General features: G+C 41.5%; 2 protein-coding genes across 4 annotated transcripts in view; one reads left to right on the forward strand and one right to left on the reverse strand.

The window, feature by feature from the left end:
* The first annotated feature begins 12 nt into the window (after positions 1-12).
* Positions 13-19,216, forward strand: c1qtnf12 (C1q and TNF related 12). Of its 2 annotated transcripts, XM_088291062.1 has the most exons (8): positions 13-1,379; positions 13,660-13,764; positions 14,241-14,352; positions 14,456-14,643; positions 16,199-16,307; positions 16,996-17,089; positions 17,477-17,555; positions 18,374-19,216. In XM_088291062.1, exons 1-8 carry the CDS (start codon positions 1,203-1,205, stop codon positions 18,470-18,472), a joined length of 963 nt encoding a protein of 320 aa, XP_088147188.1. In that variant the 5' UTR covers positions 13-1,202; the 3' UTR covers positions 18,473-19,216. The 2 variants fall into 2 exon arrangements, with proteins under 2 accessions (XP_088147188.1, XP_088147189.1); XM_088291063.1 differs by lacking the exon at positions 13,660-13,764.
* A 5,692-nt stretch (positions 19,217-24,908) lies between these two features.
* syt6a (synaptotagmin VIa) overlaps positions 24,909-27,741 on the reverse strand; it is a 77,249-nt gene continuing 74,416 nt past the window's right edge. Inside the window, exon 8 of one of the 2 annotated variants that reach the window (XM_088290219.1) lies at positions 24,909-24,986. In XM_088290219.1, coding sequence (XP_088146345.1) covers positions 24,964-24,986 — 23 coding nt within the window. In that variant the 3' untranslated portion in view covers positions 24,909-24,963. Of the gene's footprint in view, positions 24,987-25,063; positions 25,141-27,741 lie in introns of those variants that run through there. The other variant, XM_088290217.1, reaches the window with a different exon arrangement.

Below are 27,741 nucleotides of genomic sequence, written 5' to 3' on the forward strand. Positions count from 1 at the left end.
AACATTGCATACTAAAACCTGACTCGAGAGGGAAGTATTTTTGACAGGTTTTGAAAATAATGTTCGTTTTCTTTCACAGAAATTTGTACTAATCATAGTGATTAAAATATACCCCCCCTTTGCTCCCAGTTAAGGTTTTCCTTTTTTAATTACCATTTAGCGCATTTAGATTGATGGATAAGACCAGATGAATCTGCTCAAGGCAACTTGGATCTGAGCATGGTGTTTTGGAGATCCACACGCATCTGAACTCTTGTCATGCATAAACAAGTCGTTTGCAAAGAACCCATTGTGCTTCAGGTGAGATAGAACAGACCTGGGCCAGCTTGTGGATTTGCCAAGAGTGGAGAAGAAGAGGGGTGGGAGGATAGCTCATGATAAAAACTCCCCCGTGCTCCCTTCTGAACGCTCAGAAAGTGAACAGGGGAGAACATGGATACACAGAGACCAACAACAAAATTCATTCCTGCCGTCTGATGTCAAACAGATGTGAGTTTGCTGGGGGGGAGGCAACCTTCAGCGAACCTCCACGGCACCTGAGTGTCATGCGGTAGAAAGATCGCAATTTGACCCTGTGATAGGATTAAGGAATATTCAAGAGGAACCGCTGGGAAGAAATTCGGAACACTGGGCCTCCCACTATCGTGTCCAATTGTCCCATGAGTGGACACACTAAAAAACAGCAGCAACATCTTTTTCACAACCCCCGACTTTGGCTGACCTTCGACTTCTTGTCATTATCGCATCACTTTGCCGGATCCACTGCACAGTGAGAGTGAGAAGAAGCAGCCGCTGCAAACCCTCAAGTTTTTGACACTCCTCCTCTCTACTGCTGCTTCTTCTGGTACACCCCCCCCCCCCTGCCTCCCATCTTTCAGCTCACCCCCCAACAGAGCAGAAAGCGTGAAAAATCTCACTAATGGGTTTATTTGCTGTCAGATCTGAGCCCATGTGTCATTCCCTCGGAGCATTCTGCTTGAAACATTTCATAGTTGAGTAAGCCTGCACCAAGTGGCCGAATTGGGGTGAGGGGGGTGGGGGGCTCAGCTGCAGTAGTCAGTGTGACTGTCTCTTGAAGTTGCTGCATTCTTTTTGGCTCCTTCTCATCATTCGGGACGTCGGGAGCTGGTGAGCATCCTTGAAAAGTGCTTCCCCAAGAGTATTCTATATCTCCATCAGGATCTTGGTGAAAATTTGTGGACATGTGGTGTGGGACTGCTCCCCTGGTTGTGGCGATTTGCATTTGTTGGACTTACTGCTTCTTGGATGGAGTGGACGCTAAAAAGGAGAGGAAGAAGCTGAAGGAGACACCACTGCAACACACAGAGACCTACAACGTGACTCTGTCCAACAGCGAAGAAGAGTCTGGAATTCCCAAGGTAGAGACAGAATCACTTAAAAAGCAAAGTATAATTGTACCATATTCATGTTGCTTTTATAGTGTGATCAGTGACATGAACAGGTTTATCACCATTTTGGAGCGGAAAAGCTGAACGGTTGCAGGGGACAGGTGTGACCTTTTAGGTCAAACCTCAGCAGGCCGCATCGAAATGTGTGAAATTCTTAATGGATGACTTCCACGGGTATGCCAGGAATGTGCACTGCCCAAGGGCTGATCAGAGCATCAATTAGTGTGAAGTCTAGTGTGAATGTCCTCCAACTACTCTGGAGACACATCAGTTTTTTTAATGTCAGACCGGAATTACTTGCTTTCTCTGAAACTATCTCTAAAAATAAAGGTGACATTTTTTTTTTTTTTTTTTTTTTTTTTGTGATGCATTGATCACATTTCTTGAGCACTTGACGGTCACGTTTTGTCTTTGAAGCTCTGCCGATGTCATCTTGTACAAAGAGTGGAGTGACATCATAAAGTAGATTGAGTCGAGATTGTGTCGAAAGATTTTGATAAAATCTCACCAGCTAGCCTGCTAGCTTTAGGTGATTCTGATTACTGGCACAGGTGCAACGCTGGCGGACATGTGCACGGCGATGTCGCAAAAACGTTCAATGTCTTGAAAACTACCATACCAGTGTTCATGGGAAGGCTCAACAAATATTGCATTTGCTTCAGCATTTTAGCAACCCAGTGCTGCCGCTGGACTCATTGCAGTGTTGGGCAAATGAAGCTTCAAATCTGCTTCATGAACCGGATGTAGTATTTTTGAACCCCTCTAGATGGCACTCTCTGTTCAACATTGGGCTGAAAGCACAATTAATAACCATTTTTTAAAACCCTTTATTTAAAACAACAGTGCCATCTAGAGGATTCAAAAACACAGCAGCTGGTTCATGAAGCAAATTTGAAGCTTTATTTTTCCATGACTAACTCATTATTATCAGATGAGATTTCTCAAAGAATAAAACATTCTTCGGCCTTGGTTGTCGATGTAAACTCTCAGCTGCTGGTGCCACTCATCGACATTCCTGGCACTTTTAGCAATCTCAAAGTGCTTTGCCACATGGTACGTCTTGCTTGGACTTATCTGGCTTGGGCTAAGATGACAACTCTGTGTCTTGGACAAGTGGTGGGGTCACCTGTCAAGTCGCCGAGGATGCCCACTCGACAAAGATTGAGGAGTAATCAAGTTGAATGTCATCCTTTAGTCCAAAATTAAAATTCAGCATGATGAGACAACTGAGACAGTAACTGCAATCCTTCGCAGATGGTTTGAATCCAAGCACGGCAAACCATCAGATTATCGATTAAAGTCCCTCCCAGATCTTAATGGAACAGCGTCTGACGTTCTCACAGCACTTGCTGATGACTTCCACTTTGAAGTCTTTCTCCGCAAAGGTTCTGGAAAATTCAATTTTAGAAGCTGATGATTGATATCGTTGGTCCCAGTCTGTGGAAAGTTCTTGATGAGTCTTCAGGGTACCTCTGCTGGTATTGGTACATTTGATCCTGTAGTGTCCTTGCCAGGCTCCATCCTCGAGCCTTTACGCTGCCCTCCTAAATTGAGTTTTGAGAGAATCCAGAATGATGTTGAAGACTTGTAGAATAATTTTGTGATGGCAAGAACAAAAGTGTCCCAAAGCCACAAAAATCCTGAGTGATGAGATCACAATGTTTTTTTTAAAAAAAAAAGCTGACGGATAAAATCTATGACTATGTTGACAAAATTCAGGGGACCTGTGCCTCTGAGTTCATAGGCAACCAAACACACAGGCAGATGAAGCACAAAATATTGCTCACAGATGTTTTGTTTCACATTGTGGACGATTCTGTCGGGAAGTTCTTGCATCAGATGCTCCTCTGGATGGAGATGGAGCCAAGGAAGTGGAAGGCCAGTGGTGATGAAGTATGTTGTACATTTAATTGATATCGACGTGTTCGTTACAACATTTGGAACGCTACAGCAAGTACTTAAAACCATCAGTTCTCAGGACGAGGAGTGTGAATCATCAATTTATGGCGACTATTCCTGAGCAACACATCGCACCAAACTGTCACTTCAGCGCCTGGCTGATCATTATGCTTGTAAAAAGGCTCCCTAAAAAAAAAAAAGTCAGCTAGTCGCTGCAGCCGGACGATATGCTGCTGATAATCGTCCGTCTCGCAGATAAAGTCCTAAAGTTGAGCAATTTGGAGTTTGTGGTTGCTAAGGACACGATCATCGACAGTGAATTCATTAAAACAGTTACAGAGAACATCCTCCAGCGGTATAGTTCCCCGGAGACGTTGTTGGAAGCTTTGGTGTCAGAGGAAGCAAATTTTGATGTAGTTTTGAAACATCTTTTGAACAACCTCAAAACCTCCAAAAATGTTGCTGGGAGGAGCAAAATTAAAAGGCTCTTTTCAGCAGCAGACGTACCACTCAAGCCATTCACACTATTTTGCATTAACCCAGTGGAGGACGAACTGCGTTCACAATTTTAAATCAAGGCGAATATTACAGTGTGTACCTTATACAGCATATATGTGTCTTTTGTTGTTGTTGTTTTGTTTTTTTTTCCAGATTGACAAATCGTATAATTTGCTTCTCTGGATGAATAATTTGAATTGGATCCGAAATTTGATTTACAGTATTCTGAAAAAGAGTGTTCCAATAAGCATAGTGAAAAGTTTATTGGCCATTGGTTTGTGGCATATTGTTTGGCAGCATCCAAACTTGCTATATAATTATATAATACATAATCCGGGGTTGGGTCACGAGGGCAGCGGCTTTAAACAGGGAAGCCGAGATTTCCCTTTCCCCAAAGTTGTATTCCTTTTTCGCCAGTAAGATCAACGATAGTAGTCGCAATTTGACCTCTGCATGTAAACCCTTCCAGTTGTAAACATGCTGCAGCAGTAATCAGCTTTCCGTGCCTTGCCCAAGGGCAATTCAGCAATGAACGTGGAGGTGGTTTATTACTGGCGATGACTATTTGTGACGGTTTTCCACCAGGCTAGGTTGTTTCCTTTCAGCCCACCCATTATGTTGGCATCCAACACATACTGTCCTATATACCGTCTTTCTTTCTCTTTGGCCCCTACCTTTGGAATCTTACTCCCGTGGAAACAAGCAGTGAGTTCTCCTTTGTATCTATAAAACACCATGTAGGTGGTTGTGGTCCGCTGCTGTTTATTTGGCTTGGGCCAGCCTGTAAAAGCAGAACCAATGAAGAATGACCTGGTGTCAACTCTTACGCCGACGAGATTATAACCCGCTCGGATTCCACTCCTCTGTCCCATCCCACAGGGTGCGGGGGTGTCTCGTTGTTTTCACAAAGGCCTTCCCAGCGCCCACCTACCTTACTAGAGGTCCACCATAGTAGGCCCTGTGCCATGATGTAATTCCCGTGAACGCTGGATGGGCGGATATTTTGAGAACCGTGGCGGTGTTCTTCCCAGTCAATTGATTCTGTCATTCAAAGACCCGGTCTGACTCCGCTGTGTCTGGGACATCCAATCGGGGGGGGCGGCGCAGCCCTGGAAAGTGGGACAACCTGCTGTGTAAAACTTGTTAGAATAGATCCTGAAAGAGAACACCTTGGTAAGGATTAGCTCCCCTTCAAATCCTCCCTTGTTCCTCCCTACTTAGATTGTTTTCATCTCCCTCAATAAGAGTGGACTTTACAAAATGTATTTATTTTTTTTTAAACACCATTTTTCACATCTCAAAGTGGATGGTTTAAAAACTGTTGTCATCCCGTCAGTGGTCTCAGACTTTTCAAAATGCTTTGCAGTTTTTACTAAATAGTTGCCGTGTAAACGGCCGCCTAGAGATGCAATTTCATTCCAGAAGTGTTTTTTGTGTTACTGTCACTTCTGAGAACCAGAACTTCCAGCTTTACGAGAATTACAAAATGTTCGCTCGTTTTTTTTCTGCTTTCAGAGGCAAACGTGCGCTCAGAAGCAACTCAGACTGCTGCTTATTTAGTAAGTTTATCGCTCGACACGTGGCAAGCAAAACAGCAAGTCTGCGAGAGGTGTCCTGGCGTGAAATGTGTGTTGTCAAACGAGCCAAACATTTACACTCCGCATTTACATTTTTTTTTTCCCCCTTCATGCCAACTGGAAACATTTTTTGAGATGACCAATCCTGCGTGTGGGCTACTTGCTGTGGGCATTTGAAAGTAGTGCAGCCACAAGATGGGAACTTGTTATATGTTTCAACGAGTCTCCTTGTCCCAATTTAAACTCTTAAGAGAATGTAAGCCTCATTGCTCTCCAAACAAAAGATGAGAGCAATCTGTCATTGTTGAGCGCTCCGAGGAATCTGCAATGGCTGTAATTGGGGGAGTCAAGTCAAACATCACACCGGTGCGTTGAGAAATGGCTGCATTTAGCCTAAGGTGAGGCTGTTGTTTCCTCTCTCTCATCCCCGGTGATGTCTTGGTGACATTTTCGATCAACCTCTACCAGCCTCGCGTTTAATACATATTGATGCTTCGAGGCTCGAAATAAGAGGTTTCGCATCGCAGTTTGCCAGGCAAAATTAACATTTTACATCTCAACATCCAACTTTGAACAGCAAAATAGCACGGAAATGAATAACTGTCAGGACTATGGAGAAAAATATGTTTGAAACCGGAAAGGGAAATGAAGCCTATGTGGTCAAACGTATATTAATACAGTGACGTTATCATTGTTTTTTTTTCACTAAAGAGTGAGTCCGGAGTTTTGATTTTGACTTTTGAGGTCTGCACAATAAAGGTTTGGAAGATTACATTACATTATTTTTTTTCTTCATTTATTTATGTTTAGCTCTGCCTCTAGAGGAAATAATGCAGTTTGCTGCTTGAATAAAATAAATAAAAACTAGATTCTATAAAAAAAAAAATGTTGGTTGGTTAGATTGTCATTTTTATTGTTTTGCTGGAATTAGGCGGCAAAAAAAGAACATTGCACAAAATTATAAAGTTTCTCCTCAAATCAAGTCACCGATTTGCAAAATGTATTTATTTATTTATTTTTTTGAGCCGTGGGTATCGTGCCACTGGATTGTTTGTCCTTGGAATTAGATTCTGCATACGTCACCAATCACGTTCTTCTCTTAACGCCCCCTTTTGACGCTGCTTGGAATAACAGTTCCAAGGCCACAATAAGCAACCCATTTGTTTGATGTACTGAACTCTGGTGAGAAATGCGAATGTTGATAGATACTGAAGCCATGTATGATTTGCTAGGTGTATCTTTCTGAAAATTCGACTTCAGAAATTCTAGTCTACTTGATTTTATTTTGAACAGAACCAGTCGTAACAAACAATCTGGCTCATGTCAGCAAATTGGATGCACTCAGGTTTGAAAGATGCACTTATCCTGCACCGCCTCGGGATCCCCTCCTGTTAGGTTGTGATGGGCGCACTGTGATCCCCATCCAGCCATGCATGGATGACTGCACAGGGAGCAGCGCAGGCATGGAAAATAACAAGAGGATTATAAGGCTCTTCATCATCCTGTCTATCCACCCTAAAGCCTGTCTGTGCAACACTTTTTTTTATCCGCAACAAAACACAGCTCTCCGCCGTTGTCCGCTAGCTTGTACTTGAGAACTTGTGAAATTGTGCAAAATTCATGGGAAAAAAATGCAAGAGATGCTTGAGATGGAGTCTGAGAATACTGTTTGTATTTTTGGTAGCTTGACTTAAATTCAACCATTTTCCCAGAAACGAATCGACAAACGTACCTACAACCGGTATGTACAAGTTGTAAAAGGATTATTCACTCATAGCCAATCAATTATCTATTTTACACGAGTCCTGTCAATGATAACAGTTCCATTCATTCAGTTATGTTGCATTAATTCGTTGAGTCACACAATAAGTAAAAAAAAAATAGCGGTTGCGAGTATCAGTGGGCATGAAGGCATGTTTGTAGGAGTTTGGTGTGGAGAAATCCTATGATACACCTTTGAAATGAACAGGAACACTGATAATGAGCCAGCATTTATAACCTCTGACCTCACAAATGTTGCATTACATTTTTAATTTTTTCTTTCTTTACTCTTATTAGTTTGTCAAAATAACGTATCTGTTACTGTACTGTATACTTTATACTGTAGTATATATTTTTTAATATATATATATATTTTAAATGTACATAAATCAGACAAGTAAAATGACAAATTTGTTACAAAAATAAAATGATTCCCCCCCCCCTTACATGGATTAAAAAAAAAAAAAAGTTTCACATCAACATAACAGCATTGTAAAATCAACCTTGTCACATGGACCCAAAGGCATATTTATTAGGCAACTTTGACCATAAAAAACTACAACTCCACTATAAATGTTGTATTACTTCCTTGTTTCAGGCTGAAGCAGCATCCGTCGCATGGCTTCTGAATGCCACATGACTTCTTATTGGCCGACCAGATCGTCATATCAGTTTAAAAGATAGTTGCAAATTAAGAACATGAACAATAACTAAATGAGCAAAAGCAGCATTAAAATACAATAATAACTTTAAAACAATATGGATAATTATATGCATATGCTACTTCCAAATCTAATTTATTATTATGGTTATCGTTGTTACCGAGTTAAGATGTTGCTTGAGATAAGACTGTATAACACTTAGCAGTGAATGTTTGCGGGTGTTTACGAAGGAAGCAAATACTGAATTTTTTGTCAGTGGTCTCTTAAGGCCGCAAATGGTTTTAAATCCAAATTTCTAGTCGTTAACCAAAACTGCTTGCAACAGTTAGAACTGCTTCTTTGTGACCGTTTGCGACCCAGAACAAACCCTGACGAAAAAAAAAATCGACATTCGCTACCTTCACAATCACTCGCAAAACTCCGTTCAGTCAGATACAGGCTTTTTCATGGATGTCGAATCAACTGACATTTTATTTGGAAATAGCAAAAAAAAAAAGGGAGTCCCGTTCCAATCCAAAATATATAAATACATGACCTCTCTCACACTCACAACTGTAATGGCATATCGTCTTTTTGCACCGATAACCGTTTTCAATGTTTGTGTTATTCTGCTGTTGTCATGTAAGCAAATGGCCAAACGTCACCATTTTCATCTGTTTTCATTTAAAAACTGAATTTGCTCTGGTCCAGTTCCAGACTAGTGTATCTGTGGCATGGCCTGGAGCCCCAGCGAGCAGGGTAAACGCTGCCGATCAGATTTAAAGGCTCTCATCTTCAGACAGTCTTCTTGACATGTTCTCTCAGTTTGGGCTGTTGACTGACGAGGCCACTTCCGGGCACTCATGCGTCGGTTGTGATCAAAGATGGGGGCCCCGGTGTTCTTTGTCAGCTGTCAGACTGGTACCAGGGCCCGTCCCATCTCCACTTAAAAATATCAGACCAATCAACGTACCGTTAGAATTGCATAAAAAGAATCATCTTTCCACTCTTCAGGACTTGCACGCTACAAGAACAAAGACGTTGACAATCAAAACTCTCTTGAACTCATCCTACCCTGGACAAGCATCGTTTCCAACTCCCGCCCTCTGGTCAGCATGACAAAACACAGAAGGTTCTTTTCCCCCTTCCAAAAAAGCCACCAATTGACTCGTTGGAATGTGACGCATTACCATCGTTTGGCACACTTGTGTTGCATAGCTTTGACTCTATTTTTTATTGTTGTATCGTCTCTTGCATAATGTTGACCAGTAAAGATGATTTGGACTCAATCCGCTCTAATTTCTGTCGAGAGAGTGCATATACACCCGGGTGTCAAATCAAGCGCATCCTGATTTTCGTCTATTTTACCCTGTTTGGGAATTTTGCAGATCGTGTTACACCTTGCTGATGGACTGAGGGTGTTTTCTTTTGCCCACCCCTGGTGGACCTGACAATTTGGTGGTTCAAAGTAGACTAAACTTTAGACCAGCTGAAAGCAGGTCTAAGCTGTGGTGCTGGTAGTGTACGACGATTTTGGTGAATTTGAGCATTATGCAGGCATATTCTGAGCTCTGTGCACAAATGTGATGGGCATCATTGTATTTCATTTCTAAATATAACAACAACATGCATCTAGCCTTCCCAAACAATGTAGAAATTAATTATTGAATGTATTGTCATGGCAATTTAAATCACCCCTCTTGCTGCAACACAACTATGGCTGGGGGTGTTGTCATAAACAGACGTAGAATCACTGATGGAAGGTGGTCTCCAAGTGCCCACTTCAAAGTGGCCAACTTTACATCATCCACAAGTGGGCATTTTCTTGTAGAAAAACGTACTTGGCATATGGCAATCTCCAGCATGAACTCTTAATGAGTCTGTTTATGCTTCTGCCACTACAGGGCTGAATTTAAAATGAATCAGAAGAGCCAATTCCATTGACTTAAAAGAAAGTCGGCTGTGCTCACTCCCACGATGGCGCAAACGCCCGTTTCTAACTGCGTGCATGGATGAAAATACCAAAAGACAGCACTTTGCATTAGACTTAGTTGGCCACAAAAATAGGGCCCTGTAATTTTTTTGTCACCAATTTCTGACATACTTTTAGCCACAGTTGTAACAAATCCCAAAAAAACACAAGCACACTAACAACTTGTCCTCCCAAGTTTGAATCCAGACCATCTTTTGAATATCCTGTGCTTATACGTATGTGGGTTTCTAATCTCATGTACAGCATGTTCTAATTGTGGAGGTTTAATGCTCCAGAGGTGCAACTGTGCGTTAGGGATGGAAATCACACAAGAATTTGCATTCCATTATGATCACAATATTATCTCTAATATCAAGATACACCAATTATGCATGTCGCGTAAACAAAAGGAAGCAGCAGTTTTTGTTGAGAATTTTCAGTTTCAAATGTTCTTGTGTAAACAGCCTCGATGACATGTGCTCCCTTGTTTAAATGCATCTTTCTTTGAAGGTGATCTAGCCAACAGAGCATTCCATTGTGCTGGAACAGTTACTACAAATAAGAAGAAACAAGTGCATCATTCTTTAAATTGGCGGATTAATTTATTTCTACAAAAATTACTGTGATGTTGAGCTCATAAATTAAGATAATAACTACCTCGGCTGTTGGCATTCATCCTTAAGCATAGAAAATCCTTGAGGGGTAAAATTTTAATAGCTTAATTACAATTGTGTGTGTGTGTGTGCATGTGCATGCACGTGTTTTAAGAGGATAACAAGCTCAGAGTACGGCTGAATATCTGTTAATGACACGCCGTCTTTATTATGTAGGCAAAGCCAGCGTCATTATGACTCACACGTCTGCACTATGACATAAACACTCGACTAATGTGAAGCTTCGACTTACTTTGGAATTAGTGACCTTTCTCTCTCCTTGTGCCGCATACCTGCTTCAGGGTTGACATACGAAGAAACAATAATCTCAACTAACATTTCTAGAATATTAAAAAAAAAAAAAATCTCATGTATTTTTTTTTAATAGAAAAATAAATATTTAAGAGATTGAAAATGTTTTCCCCATGGGATGCTCAATCAAATAGAAAATTATTTCTTCAAGGGGCTAAGTATAAATAAAAAAAAAACTCAAACTAAAATATAAATAACAGTCGGTAAGAAACAGCATGTGACATTTGACGTGTTCAAATAATTTAACCAACGTTAACTAACCTCCCCTTTAATTTTTCCCCAATGATGTAAAAACAAATGTAGAGTTGAGTCACGGTGTTTACTCACCAATTTAAAGCACTAAATGCTCGTTGCCGTCTTGCCAGGCCAATCTGGTTTGAGGCCCTCATTGACAAACTCTCCACCTCAATTCACCGTAGAACATTTTAAGCACCCTTTGGACAAAGTCACTGTAGTATTTACTCTTAAAGCTCAATTAGAATGTTGCTATGGCACTTAATAACGACAACCTAGAGCCTTTACACCCCGGCTGCTTGGCTAGAGAAATATTGTTTGCTGACATCCTGCAGTCTGGTTGTCTCTATTTGGTTGCCAAGCTAACCGCGAACCAGTGCTGATAACATAATAATGTTCGGGTTTGACGGTTTTCATGTTAACAGAGACTGCTGGCGACTAACCACACACACACACACACACACACACCGCACACTCACACATCCCTTCAAAACTGTACTTATTCTTAAAAAACCCTCAGTGGAAAATTACCATGAGGCTGTGTTGTATGGAAAGTGTATTGGGGGCCGGAAAAGTCGTTTCATAAGTTCTCAATTTCATTGCTTTTGTGTGTTTCCCAGCCTCAGAAGCACAACAAAAACAGAAGAAAATCCAACATGTTAACTTGTTTATTTAGTCTGCTGTCAGACAGAAGAGGAACTCCAAATATTTGAGGGGGAAAAAAAGTGTTTTGATTCCAGCACATTGAGAAGGCAAACAAGACGCCGCTTTTTTTTTTTTTTTTTTTTTTTTTTTTTTTTGTATTGCTGTGGAACAAGAGGCAGGTCTTGTACAGTGAAAAAAAAAAATGTTGGTTTGGTTTTGCAGATAAGTGATCTGCGTCCTGCTGCCAAACCTAAACAAATTCCATTTCAGACGACTCACCTTTCGTGGCTTGTCTTTATCTCCTCATCTATCTCGAGTGCGAGCCTTTGACGTTTGGTGAAAGGCTGCTTAACATTAATGCGATTGGAATTCATTCAAGCTCTCGTCTGACATCAATCAAAATACACAGTGTCATGCATGAAAATGTTGCGTCCAGATATCTTGGAACATTTCACGTCTGGTTAAAGGAGAGGCCGTGCAGTAACTTATCCCAAGTGAGTTGTTTCAGATAAATACACACGTTGAAAAGTCGACTAACAATATTAAATCATATAAAAGATTGTACACATTGTGTTCTCATGATACTATAAACAAGTGTGGACAGTCCACCACACTTACGTTTTTATTGATTTGTGTTTTTTTTTACCATCCTGCTCAAGGAAAATTCCGCATGCCAAGAAATCATTCACTTTGTTTGCATTTGTCTGAGGCTGTTTTGGAAAATAAGATTTAACATGGCACCGGAGTGAAATATGCGTCGGGACAAAGTTAGCAAAACACTAATTGACTGTTTTAAAAAGCGCATTGGCCTAATATAAAAGGATACATTTAAAAAAAAAAAAAAAAGGTGGATTAAAATTTTTTTTTCAATAAGTCGAAATAAATTGTGCAACAGTGATAAAACAAGTTTATTTGTCTGGATCTAAAAATGTAGTATTTGCTTTAAATTCACTCTTAAATTGGTCTATGAAGGTTCAGCAATTTATGACATATTACGACAGTATTAAAATGTAATTCTATGCTCGTACTTTATGTACACAATGGGGCTCCCGGCGCATCTGACCATTTAATGAAAGAAAGTAGACCACCAAAAAGCTGGTCCAAGTTGTGGCGTAGATGTTGGAACACGATTTTGGTGGATTTGATCGAGGCGCATGCAGACAGATTCTGAGGTCCGTGGACATGTGTAACGGATGTCGCCGTACTTCATTCATAAATATGAAAAAAAGTGTGCTACATACACAATGTCTGGATCGTAAAAATGATTAGTGTCATCTTCAAAATATTCTTGAAAGTCCCCAAGTGACCGTGGCGTAACTATGATCGGGGTCCTCCGGTCATCACGCACAGGTGTGTCACACGATAGCGGGTTGATAGGCAGTTTTGCTGTGACATGTAAACCTAACCTCTGTAAATCACAATTCACCATACCGGGATAGTATGCACAGGATGGTCGAAGCAAACAGTGAAGTTTGTTATTTGTGTGGCTCTCATTACTGAGTCCCGGGAGTCCTGTTCTCAAGCACACACTGCAAACAGTGATTTTGGTGAGAAAAAAAAATACAATAAAAGTTGTCAACCAGGAGCCAATTTTTAGTCCATTTTGCAAATGTCTGTTATGATCTGTTTTGTATAGACTGTATTGTGTACAGCTCTTCACATGTTTCAAATTTAACTTTGAAGCCTGGTGGTTATGAAAAAAAAAAAAAACAATTCTGTTCGGAAATGCCCCAACTCTAATAATGCAATCCAAGAGTGCTTTTCCACAATGCTATGAATCAACTTTAACTATTCCAAGAAATGAGATTTATTTACCCACACTTGCAAATATTTACATCCATGAATTTTATTGTGTTTACAACTAATTGGCGCTGTCTGAACCAAATATTGTACAGCTGCTACAGAAAATGAATGGTAAGATCATATAAAAAAATATGTTATGAAATTATTATTTATTATTTACTTTGTTTTGTAAACAGTTCTTCAAATGTAAAATCGCAAGTTTCACAGATAGTGTAGCCTCATTAGATTTTTTCTAATTCTACCTTCTCCTCGCAGGTTTCTGATAACCAGAGAGTGGATCCATTGGGATCATGGATGGACTTTGTCAAACGACCAGTTGGCAACTTCCCAGCGAAATGTCGCAAACGGAAAAGACCTCTGGTAAACCCGGAAGATGGCAGAGAATGTCTTATTGTGAAAAAAAAAAAAAAGCAGTAAAGTTTGCTTCTGTTTGCTCACATCTCCTCATGGTATCTGATTGAATAAGATCAAACTGAGAGAAGAATTTACTGATCCATTCCATAACCCTTTTAGGAATCCTTTCATTGGTGTATCGGGGCAGTCATAGGTTACCCAAAAGGCGGAATAAGACTCTGGGTGTTGATTTGGGACCAAGATGGTAACTCCCAGAATGGCGACTAAGACAAATAGGCTACCAATGATTGTCTTCTTCTTGTAATAAAGCGCCACATGTCAAGAAGAAATTTGTTGTTCTTTTCATTGACCTTGTGACCTTTCTCTTGTTCGCCTTATCGCGACCCTGTCGACACACACGTGACGCATCAGAAATTGCTTTTCCAAATAGTGACTCGAATGACCTGGTTAGTTGCTAACATTTGGTCTCGGTCCTTCACTAGCCAGGCCCACCTGGTCCTCCAGGACCTCCGGGCCCACAAGGACCACCTGGCTCACCTGGAGCTGAGGTCACCCAGGAAGTTCTTCTCCAAGAGTTCAAAGAGATGATAAAAGGTAAAGGCGCGTTGGTTGTTGCGCCAGTATAGGGCACAAAACATGCACGGTCATGAAAATATCAACCGGGGCCTTTGTGGTGATGACTTTGCGTTTCTGACAGAGGCTACAGAGAGACGGGCCGTGGCTGTGGATCGTCCACCTATTTCCAGCCAGCTTCCCGTAGCTCTCCTCACGCTCCAGGAGGGCATGACCTCCTACCGGCGGATAGACGAGGCTTTCCACTGCAAACTCAAAGGACCCATGGTGGTTGACAAGAAGACTTTGGTGGAGCTGCAGAATTTTCAAACGGTATGTTGCAAACGTCACGATGGTGGCCTGCTCACTGCATGTGACTCAGGCCATTTATTTTAATTCCCTTTGAAAACGAGAACATAATCTAAAAATGTGTCCTTATCCTTCTTTAAACAAATTTCTGACATTTGCTCCTTAGTTGCCGGGAGAGATTTGTGCTTGGTAGTCATTGTTTAGTTTGTGTGAGGCGTCCTCCCCTCAGTGGTAACTGGCACTGGTAAAGCCTGAAGTTCCACCCAAAGACCAACCAGTCAAAAATATCAGCTCAATTCCACACATCACTCTCTGGACGGCACACAAAAGGCACTCTGTGTGTGACTTGGAATAAAGTTTGGAGAGGACAGAAATAGACACAGTAAGAAACAGCTTGCTGTAGTGGAAGAAGCCTGTTGACGAGGCTAGCATAGCAGGACCTTTATAGACGGAGGTAGACAGGCTGGAGGCTAATCGTGTGGAGTTGTGACAAGCGGGGATAATTGAAAAACACATGAGCGGAAACACTGCGAGTGCCGCATTAAAATATGCAGAATGAAAACAATGCATTGTGTCTTCTGCATGAGGAGGGCAGTGCAGATGTGAACTCCGGTCGGAACGCTTCAATGCATATGGATATGGAATCGGCATAGAGTTTATTTGAAAAATTTATGATCAGTAAACACTTTTGGTGAGGTCAACAAAAGCAGAAAATAAGCACAAACGTGATGGTTTCGGAAATAAGAAAATCTGCCAGTAAGATGTATCATCATGACACAAATCTTAAAGGGGAAGTCAACCATAAAAAAATATGTACATTTTTTTTGCTCTCGCCTTCACTGGCATTCTTAATAATATTTTGTTCATGGAATATGAGTTAAGCAGCAAAATTCACCCATTTTTACTCATCTCAAGTGGCGACCATTTTGTCACTTTTGTCGACTAAAAATGTCATCAAAGTTGCTCAGGGCTCAGGAAACAAACAATCATGCCTCGTCTGTTTACTGCGCTGAACCATGATTTGCCGTTAGCCTTGATCAACTGTGATGTAATTTTCAGTCTACAGAAGTGACAAAATGGCCGCCCCCTGAGATGGCTAAAAATGGCTGGTTTTAACTGCTCGACACATATTCCACAAACGCGATATTAATCAGAATGCCATGTTTCAACTTGTGGACCTGCATAGAACATATTCTTGCAAAGAAAATTTTGGGGTTGCCTCCCCCTTTAAAGCTGTGTTAAAAATAATAAGTGTTGCACTCTAAACTCTGTGGTACAAACTTAATAGTACTCACCCAAAATGTGCTGCATTACTCCAAATTTCTGTCATTTATTATGCACGGTGGAGGTTATCATTAATTGCTGGTGTGAAGAGCTCTCCAATTAATTACTCGACTCGTCTGCCATACGTTCCTGTACTTGAGCAAGAGTACAACGGATTTCAATAAGTTCAATATGTACTGCTTGGCCAAGCATGCCATAATTGTATGTCCTCCTTCTTAAACTCTCTGCCACATTATTTTTCCCCATCAAAACACTGTTTTCATTTCTAAAATGCTGCCTCTGATCTTGTTTTTAGCCACCAGCCAAGGGAGCCTTCTTGAGAGGGTCAGGCATGGACCAGTCTACTGGCAGATTCACCGCCCCTATCACAGGGATCTACCAGTTCTCTGCTAACGTCCATATTGGTAAATCAAAAAGCACAAACCGCGTAAGATGCAGCGAGGGAGTTAGTAGCCGACCACCCATGCGGCTTCATAACTAGAATTTTCGACTTCATTACAAAAAGCATCCTGTCATAATTGCAGGGATGTTAAAGGGAATGCCAATATTCTCTCCTGCAAATTAGAGATCATGTTTTTTTTCCCCCAAGCATTTTCTGTGGTTTATGTGATGAGATTGATTTTTGGGGGGAATACTCTGGTTAAATCCAATTAATTGCTAAATAACAAAGACGGCAAAAATCAAAAAGCCAAGTCAATGGATAATAATAATGTGCTAACCGTCAAATTACGTATTGGACATTAAAATGGGATCTTCCTTGCAATAGTTTGCCCCCTCTATGGGTAATTGATTTTGAAGCCACCACAGCAAACTTGTAATTTTTAAGATACAAAGACAAAAGACCAGAAGCCAATGCTGAAGAAAAAAAAATGTTTGTCTGGGTTGCAACATTGTGTCTTAAAAATTGACGAAGATCTTTACTGTGCTACTTCAAGTACTTCACACAACTCACATTAATCTAAGTGTGGGCTTCTTTGGTGGTCCACATAATAAATTTATATCGACCGCCTTGAGGTCACCAAGGCAATGTCAATAATGCTGTTTTGTTTATTTCAAGCCGTTGTCGAAAATGAATGTAAACTTTTTTTTCAGATCACAGTGAGGTGAAGAGAAGCAAGACCCAGCTGAAGGCGAGGGACAACATCCGTGTATTAATCTGCATCGAGTCACTCTGCCACAGATACACGTAAGTATTTTGCATTACGGCTATTGCGAGCATGGCTTATTCCTGATGGAGTGTTGCGTTATTATGTCTCACCACCGTCAAAATGCAGGGAATGTGCAAAAAGACTTTTTTTTGATGGCGGTCGATGTGAAGGCGAATTTGACTGATTTGCCTTAAAATTGTTGTTTCCTCTCAACATAAGCCAGTGCTTTGCTCGGATAAGATAGGAATGAGTTTATTCTTTTCAACATTCCATTAAACCTAAATAAAAAAAACTAAAATCAGCATGCAAAACTTCTTTTTGCAAAGTTTGCAGAACGCTTCTGACCCTTGATGTCTCTAATTTGGCCTTATCGCAAATCCGTGTCGTTATGCCAATGTGAAGGTCTAATCATGTTTGTCTTGCAGCTCATTGGAGATGATTGTTGGCTTGGAAAGTAACAGTCGGATCTTCACCGTCAGTGTTCAGGGACTCCTGGAGCTCCAGGTGAGAACCATGTAGTACCTTAAACTTCATTTGCTGATTTCCTTTGGACAAGCTTTTGACTTACTTTGTTTGACTATGGGGCAAACCAATTAGTATTATTCTTAATAGGATCGGAAAATATCTCTTGCTTTAAACTCCTTTTTGGCTGCAATGTTGAATATAAAAATACACTCCATTTTTTCAGAAACTATCTGTAGTTCGTAATTTGTTACCAACGATGCTGATATTTTTCATCCCGGTCAAATTCCACCTGGAACATAATATGCTCACTTTTCATGACCAGTGTAAATCTTGCATGTCACGAGGCATAACTCTGCATGAAGTCAGGCCAGACTCGATGATGGATATTGTGCAGGCCGGCGGCTCTGAGAGAGAGAGGTCTGCGCCGTTGTGGGCGCCGCAGACTTCAATTATGACCAATCAAACCGGTTCCTTTCATTCTTTTTAAATGTGCGGAGCTTGCCATGCACCAGATTCTTGACATAGCCGTGGAGTGGGCACTTGGAGACCACACTGAATTAATACGTTGGGTTCGGCCAGCTGCCCTCCAGTGTTAGACATGGTTCGAGCTGGCATAAGGTTTTGTTATTTTCTGCCAAGACACAGCATACGCCCTGTCTATGAAAATAGAGCGTGTCTGTGCATGGAAAATGAAGCGTATTCAAAGGTTAAGTGCTTTATAATAAGTTGAAATGAGTTCAAAACATGTGGGAGGGGTAAAATGATGACAATTAAAATCTATATTGCAGATTGTCACACAATTAACAGAGGTTGACTGTATGGACTCGTGCATTCCACAATTTGTTGCCTTCTTGCAGGCCGGCCAGTACACGTCCATCTTTGTGGACAACGCCGCCGGGGCCTCCGTCACGATACAGAACGGCTCCGACTTCATGGGTGTGCTCCTCGGCGTGTAGCGTCACATAGAGGCGGTCTGCTTTCCTCAAATGAACCGCTCACGAGCGCCACCACGATTGCACGGCGACATTCCGAGCGGATCCAAGATGACTTTTGACACGATCACGATGACGCGTGCGCTTAAGTCTGGATTGATGGGAGCGGAGGTTAAGTGAGTTGTGGTTTCTATTTCACTGCTCCACTTCTTGGACAAACTCGTGCTGCTTCCAAAGTAAAATGACCTGAACGTGCAACATGTCCTTGTCATGCTTGCACTCTACGTCATTCACCCCACATAGAACATAGAAAAAACATCAAGTAGTGTCTTTGTGTATATATGAGTCATACCGTGTTTTTAGTTCATTTTCTCAACAATTTAATCTCATGTTTTATTGATATTAATTGTGACTGATGATAACATGGCGACAACATCCAACTGTGTGGTTGTCATGGTAACGATTTATTCGATCCGGCCCATTTGTGTCATTATATGCTGTATATCGATGACTGCCCTATTATATTCCTGCCATTTATTTGTAATTTATCATAACTGAAAAAAAAATTGTTTAGGATTGTACTTTATAATATTTATGTTGGAGAAAATGTATCAATCTTGTTCTATCTGACTGTTAGATTTCTGCAGCAATAAAATGATCTCTTTTTACTCTATTGTACAACATGTAACTGCACGACTATGTTTGAATTGGATGAAACTGAACTCATCACTTTGTACTGGTAATAATAACCATCATGCATTTGTGTCATCCCGGTTTGGTTTTGTGGAACTTCTTCCAGTCAAACACAAATCATTTGAAGACACTACGAGAACTCAATTTTCCCGATGAGAAATATCCATGGAGTAACAACTGGTGCGCTCACAAATCCATGATTAGGGGGGGTAGGTTTAAGAGGGGGTGGGTTAGGGTTGGGGGTTTAGGGTCAGGGTTGGGGGTTAGGTGGGGTTAGGGGATGACGGTTGGGTTTAGGGATTAGGGGTAGGGTAAGGGTTGGGCGGTTGGGGTTAGAGGGTTAGGGTTAGGGTGTTAAGGGTTATGGGGAGTTAGGGGATTAGGGGTAGGGGAATAGTGTTGGGGTTAGGGTCAGGGTCAGGGGTCAGAGGTTAGGGTTAGGGTTAACCATCATCACAAATGGCAACAAACCTGAATGAATCCACAGCGTTCAACAGACCAAAAAGGTGTGACTTGCAAAGCTCGATCATAAATTTCCTCATACTCAATAAAACACTTTCTATTGCATATGTACATTTTCGCGTGAGGTCCATTGAGAACACGCAGTGAAGTGTCATGATACCAGACTATGTAGACCAACTGTTTAAAAAAAAAGAAGAAGAAGAATATGTAAGCCTTTGGCAGCATTTATACAGAAAAATCACAGCTAATTTAATCAGAAAATATACAAATTTAGTTAACTTTTTTGGTTCCACAAAAGAGACAGCTATGTGTTCAGATATGTGAAGGACTTTATCAAAAGGTTTTGTTTACATTGAAGGTTTTATACATTAAAAGAACCACCTTATTTTGATATTAAGGTAATTTAGGGTATACTTAATTTAGTTCATGCTGGAATATTATTCTGATATCAATGTTTGGTTTTTTTCCACATTTTGGAATCAGTAAAGAATCACACCTAGGGACAATGAGACCTACCATGCATGTTTTTGGAATGTGGGAGGAAACCGGAGTACCCGGAGAAAACCCACGCAGGCACAGGGAGACCATGGAAACTCCACACAGAAATGCCGGAGCCTTAACCAAACTCGGGCATGCTAACCAGTCGATCACCGTGCTGCCCCTACCTTTAATCAGCCATTGTTACTGTCTGAACATTTTGTACCAAAATCATCTTCATCATCTTGAAATGACGTTTATAAAAAGTGATATATTGCTTTGTGTGATGTTATAAGCTGTCTTTTTAAAGTAATATTGCAATACATTACAATGTTCTGGTGTTCTTCATGTCAAGGAAACGTTTGGTATACATTGGTGGCATCAAGCTCGGAGGCCCTCCGTTAAATTTAAAACACTCATCCACAGCTACCAAATCTTTTTTCGTCCCATTGCTTCATTCCACTTTATACCAAAGTGAGGTTTAATATGAGTATTTTATCCCTTTAAAAAAAAAAGGATTTGTAGCCATTAATCTCGTCAAATGTAATAAAAAGGGCATGTTAGCAAACCGCCAAGCGCACAAAATTTGGACCTGAGCACCAACCACAGGAACGTCGCGCCAGCTCAGGCGAGACCCACTTTGCATGTTTTTACTCCTCTTCAGTTTCATGTCATTTCAAAGTGCACTAAAAATACAGAAGAGGGTGGAGACTGTCCGTCAACATGTCCAATTGACAGACATGCTCCCGCTCAGACGCCAAAAGGAATAACATACACACAAACTGCCTTGTGAGTTTTAATTGTCTCAATGCTGTGTGTGTGTGTTTTTTCCAAATTGTGCTTAATGACAGCTATGCGTGCATGCCATAACGCATTTGACTGCCCCGCAGTGGAACACGGAGCTTGCCAAAAAAAAATAAAATAGGCTTGCGAAAGCGCTCTGACAGGAATTTCCCATCGCGCCATTATCAGCATCAGACAGGCTGAGTGATGGCAATTACATGTGTCCAAATGCTGAGAGACACTCTTGCTTGTGCTTCCCTCCAGAGTCAAGTCTCTCCGCGCATGAATGGGCTCCATTGTCAATCTCTAAGGTGTGTGTGCGCGTGTTTGCGAATGTGTGTTGGCGTGTGTGTGTGTGTGTGTGTGTGTGTGTGTGTGCACAGCATTAACGAGGCTTTGATTAGCACATTCCTCCACCTCTGCGACCTGCCGGCTGATGGCGTCAAGCGCATGTCTCACACCTCGGGAAGAATCCACACTGGAACTAAATTGGGATTGTCATGGAGACAGCACGTAGCGGGATTGTTTATCGCAGAAAAATCGCTCATTTGACAGAAATTAGGATGACGTCAATACTGATCGTTAAACCTATTGGGATTGTTTTCACAGAAAGGATTGTTTAAGGTCGTCACATCAATCAATTAGTCAGTGCCAGGTCTTTCGAATTGTAGGCGTAAGTATTTTACTTGAAATTACCTGCCATTGATTCGTCACTCAAAACTTAATAGAAAAAAAAAAAACGTTGGTCATACGATCAGCCGTTTCTTGGTTTGATTCTTACCTCTCAGTGAAGACGCTGTGTGTAAATCAGGGGTGTGCAAACTTTTTGATTGACGGGCCTCAATGGGTTCTAAAATTTGACAGAGGGGCCGGACCAGGAGCACATGGATGGAGTGTTTTGGTAACCTCACCTCATCGGAGAAAAAAAATAAATTTAATTTTAGATAAAAGTGATCAAAAGCATTACAACAATATATATGTCTTTGAAAAACCACAGTATTTAGAAAATAAAACATTAACAAGGTTTATTCGTGTAATTTCATTGAAGTTAGGCGGGCCGGATTAAAACGTTTAACGGGCCGCATGTGGCCGCCGGGCCGTAGTTTGCCCACACCTGGTGTAATTCATGGCAATGAGACTCCGGAGTTTTTCTGAGTTACATGAGAAGTTCCGCAGGGATCGGTACTTGGACCTCTATTGTTTAGCATCTGCATGCTTTCGTTTGGTGGTATTATACGTAAATATAACATTATTTTTCTCTGTTATGCTGATGGTACCCAATTATATATGCTGCTGGATTTTAAAAAAAAATACATCTAATTGGTGAAAACTGAGATTAAACAATGGATGTCTTGATGAATGTACTATTGCCCAAAGTGATACAAGAAAAGATCTTGGTGTTTTATTTGACTTTTCAAATTGACATTAAGAATATTACCTGAACTGAGTATTTGTTCACTTGTGAAATACTGCTAAAAATTGTCTAATTTTATAAACTGGTGACGCAGAAATGATGATTTGTGCGTTTTGTTGTCTGGACTCCCCATGTCAAGTAATAAAAGTCATTAGCTCGTACAAAATGTGAAAATTGCATTGGCTCTCGGTCCACTTGAGAAGTGATTTCAAGGGTTTGCTAATTACCTATAACATATCTCGTTGACCGAGTGGTACCATATGTTCCATTCCAAAACCCTCGTTGACAAAATGGTAGTCTTTTAGTGATCACTCGCCAAAAAGAAGTCTGCAGGTTCTGGAGCATTTTCTTTTCAGGTTCCAGTGCTCTGGAATTCCCTACTGACAAATATAAAGGGGAACCAACTCAGAAGAAATGTGCGTTTTTTTGGTTTAGTAAAAAAGCTGGGAACCCTAACTGTGCTATAAAGCCCTAGTTTGGAGCTAACCCTAACCCTAACCCTAACCCTAACCGTAACCATAACCCTAACCCGACCCTACCCTAACTCTAACCCAACCCAACCCAACCCTGCCCCAACCCTAACCCTAACCCTAACCCTACCCCTAAACCTAACCCTATAACCCTAACCCTAACCCTAGCCCTAACCATGCCCCAAACCCTAACCCAAACCCTAACCCTTCCCCTAACCCTAACCATACCCCTAACCCTAACCCTAACCCTAGCCCTAACCCTAACCCAAACCCTAACCCGAACTCTACCCCTAACACTACCCCTACCCTAACCCTATACCTACCCCTAACCCAAATCTACCCTGCCCCTAACCCTAACCCTGCCCCTAACCCTGCCCCTAACCCTAACCCTAACCCTAAACCCTAAACCCTAACCCTAACCCTAACCCTAACCCTAACCCCTAACCCTAACCCTAACCCTAACCCTAACCCTAACCCTAACCCCTAACCCTAACCCTAACCGTAACCATAACCCTAACCCGACCCTACCCTAACTCTAACCCAACCCAACCCAACCCTGCCCCAACCCTAACCCTTATCCTAACCCTAACCCTAACCCTAACCCTACCCCTAAACCTAACCCTATAACCCTAACCCTAACCCTAGCCCTAACCATGCCCCAAACCCTAACCCAAACCCTAACCCTTCCCCTAACCCTAACCCTAACCCTAACCATACCCCTAACCCTAACCCTAACCCTAGCCCTAACCCTAACCCAAACCCTAACCCGAACTCTACCCCTAACACTACCCCTACCCTAACCCTATACCTACCCCTAACCCAAATCTACCCTGCCCCTAACCCTAACCCTGCCCCTAACCCTGCCCCTAACCCTAACCCTAACCCTAAACCCTAAACCCTAACCCTAACCCTAACCCTAACCCTAACCCCTAACCCTAACCCTAACCCTAACCCTAACCGTAACCATAACCCTAACCCCTAACCCTAACCCTAACCGTAACCATAACCCTAACCCGACCCTACCCTAACTCTAACCCAACCCAACCCAACCCTGCCCCTAACCCTGCCCCTAACCCTAACCCTAACCCTAAACCCTAAACCCTAACCCTAACCCTAACCCTAACCCTAACCCCTAACCCTAACCCTAACCCTAACCCTAACCCCTAACCCTAACCCTAACCCTAACCCCTAACCCTAACCCTAACCGTAACCATAACCCTAACCCGACCCTACCCTAACTCTAACCCAACCCAACCCAACCCTGCCCCAACCCTAACCCTTATCCTAACCCTAACCCTAACCCTAACCCTAACCCTACCCCTAAACCTAACCCTATAACCCTAACCCTAACCCTAGCCCTAACCATGCCCCAAACCCTAACCCAAACCCTAACCCTGCCCCTAACCCTAACCCTAACCCTAACCCTAACCCTAACCCTAAACCCTAAACCCTAACCCTAACCCTAACCCCTAACCCTAACCCTAACCCTAACCCTAACCCTAACCCCTAACCCTAACCCTAACCCTAACCCTAACCCTAACCCTAACCCCTAACCCTAACCCTAACCCTAGCCTTAACACTAAACCTAACACTAACCCTACCCCTACCCCTACCCCTAACCCTAGCCCTAACCGTACCCCTAACCTTAACCCTAACCCTAACCCTAACCCTAGCCTTAACACTAAACCTAACACTAACCCTACCACTAACCCTAACCGTGACCCTTACCCTAAACCTAACCTTACACCTAAAGCCTAAATCTAAACTGTGCTTTCAGCCCTTATTATCGGACACGTACAGTTAAATAACCTTTGACACTCACACTCACACCTTAGGACAATTTAGAATGGTCAATCAACCTATCATATAAGTCTTTGGAATGTGAGAGGAAACTGGAGTACCGGGAGAAAACCCACGCAGGTACGGGGCAAGCATGCAAACTCCACACGGGCTGCACCTCTGAACTATGAGGCCATCGTGCTAACCAGTCATCCACTGTGTCGCCTTCTTGATTCCCAAAAAATCCAAATAAAGCATGAAGACCAAAGCACATAACCGGGTTATTGAGTGTTTCACTTTACTCTAAACACATATCACCAAAACACAGTTTGGATGAGAGACCATAGTAGGAATGAATGTGAAGAGTGTGAGAGATTCTGGGAGAGGGCCAGCCATTGCGCCTGGACGCTGCTGATTCTTTCTTCCCTCTGGGTTTGTCAGCACTTCCAAACATGGCGACCTGCAGAGAGGATCAGACACTCAGACTGCGCGCAAAGGATGCCAGGCTCCTGTATATTATGTCTTTAGCATGCCTTAGATTTTTTTCGTCGCTGCTGTTGGTTACTCCAAACACAGCCATTGGCGGTCCACGTCCTGCTGATACAGACCTGGGACTACACAGAGCGGTTGCTATGATATTGTTTTCTTCCTCCAGGTTGAGGAGATGGAAAAAAATAAAAGGGAGCAACAAGACTTACTCAGTGAAATCTCGGAAGTCCAACACAATACTTTCCATATCCAGGGTGTCAATCAGTTGTGCAGTCAAAAGAAATCCATTCATTAATTAATTAATCCATTCCAGACATTTTTCAATCATAAAACTTTCAAAGCATTTTTAATTTAATTGGACAAAAAGTGCAAAAAATGTTGTCAATCTGTCATACGTTAGCGGTCAGGCCACCTGTTCATCATTGTTGGTCCATCACGCCGTCATCATTATTTCGACTATGCTTCCGTTATCGCTTGATTACAATTTGCCACTGCTATTTCAGGACCACCATTAAAAAAAGAATTTACATCGGTAACAGCAGTGGTGGGTGTGTCAGTTATTTTTCACCGGTCCATCATTTGACATTTGTTAAGGAACGGGCCCGCCAAAATCTTAAGTCAACCCAGAATGTCAGTTGTCCGTTTTTCTCCTTCGCCGTAGATGAAGTGAACTTTTGGCGTCAGGTGCTACTGTACTTACTGTCACATGCAAGCGCCACACAAGCAGACACACGGCTAAATAAAGTTTAAAAAAAATATATGGGAGAATGTCATTGCGGTCTGTGGGACCGAAAGCAAGGGTTGCGAGGGTTACTTAAAAAAATAAAATAAAATAAAATAAAATGTTAATGTTAATTGAATGTTTTTCATCTCACCATGTTTTCTTGCCTTTTTGTTCTTTTGAGGTTAAAGTTCGTGTTCTCGACTGCAACGCTCCCTTGCCTCACTGCTTCCCTGCGTTTGGGTCGTCAGCCGCGCACATCTCGAACAGAATGACACACTATCCTTCGCAACACTGTAATTACACGCTCTCTGACGGGGATCTGTCACTGGTATTGATTGTTTGTCCCGATGGTTGCATTCAGGAGCCCGCAGGGGGGCCCCGGACTGGAGCCACTGGTCAGATTGGTATCGTGTTAATGGTCTCAGCAGGCTCCAAGACACATAGCAGCAAAATCATAAGAGGCCCAGGAATGTGGATCTCCCTTAAATTGTTGTCATAATTAAAGACAATTGCACACTTAGACTCATTTATTATATCAGCAGTCGCACTTTTCTCATGGAAACAAGAACATCTAAAATCTAGAAATTGCGATTCCCTCCGAAAACTACATGCCTAGGATGCCCATTTTTGGGGCGGGTGGCGGGGGATGTCAAATTAAAAAAAAAAGGGTTCGATTAGCAATGGTTGATTTTATACCGGCCCACGAAATGGTGTGTGCTGAACCTTCTCGTGAAATGAGCAAATACTGCAATCCCTTAAACACCAACAGTGCTTACTTAATTGCATTGGGTACGTTTGAGAAGAAATAATAATAATAATAATAATAACAAGAAGAAGAAGAAGTAGACAAATAAGGTCATATTCAGGCCATAATAAGGTAAGTGGATCTGAATTGTAAATTAGCCAATAAACCTCTGCCGTTAGCATCTCTACGGCGGCGGCGTCATGCACAAACGTTTTTTTTTGGAGGGGGGGGTGATTAGGGGGTCGTGGGCTGACAATTTTTATAAATAAGTGTCCTATAAAATACACATTGTATTCGAAACTAAATATTCTGTGACACGTTGTAATAATTACACTCTAATATGCATTGGCCAAGCATTTGTCAATATTGTCGTCATCATTTGTAAAGTATGTTTCTCATACGAATAATCGTTTGCATATAGTTTGAAAGTATCTTAATATAAAATGTTTTCTTTTTCTGATCCAACTACAGAAAACAGTATTAATTTTCAATGATTTTACAATTTTTAATGTGATGCGAATCTCAGCATTACCTTTGTTCTGTCGATCCCATTTTTGTCGATGACAAATGAAAACACTTTGAATGATGTCATATAAATAAGGTATTTACAAACTAAATGCAAATGATTATTCATATCAGAAACATGATTTATAAATGATGACTTTAGTATTTACAAATGCTTAGCTTATGCTTATTACTGTGTACTTATACCAAATACTCAAACGAATGCCTTTTCAAGTCATGAAGTTCAAGTCAAAGCCAAGCCTAAAACAAGTCCAGTCTTTCAGAGGTTTTTGCCAAGAAAATTCCAAGTCATAAAAGAAAAAAAATTAAGATTAGTTGGCCAAAGGGCTTCTTCCGAAAGAAGGCAATGATTAGCAGAAGTAAAATGTTTCATAACATCTGACTTTTTAACATTGAGAGTAATATGCACCAAAGCTCAATGGAAAGTAGGCCAAAAAATGTTGACAATTATTTTTAAAATGATTATATTTAGCAATGAATGTGATAATTATGTTTCAGGGATTGGTCGCCAGACTGTATATTAAACTGAAAGTTCTCCAGAGACTTTGTGCAGCAGACAAAAAAAAAAAATGTCTGCCATAAAGTGTGGGACAGGTCAGTCCCCTCCATGGTAACAACTTAAATAGCACCATTATCACTAATAAGGGCAACTATCCCCCATTATCTTTTCTCCAGGTGATCATCGAGGATTGGGGTGGGGGCTGGAGAACACGGGTGAAGTGCCCTGGGACT

This window comes from Idiotropiscis lumnitzeri, chromosome 3, assembly GCF_059441095.1.
Source record: "Idiotropiscis lumnitzeri isolate Australia: NSW breed Sydney's pygmy pipehorse chromosome 3, RoL_Ilum_1.0, whole genome shotgun sequence".
NCBI lineage: Eukaryota > Metazoa > Chordata > Actinopteri > Syngnathiformes > Syngnathidae > Idiotropiscis > Idiotropiscis lumnitzeri.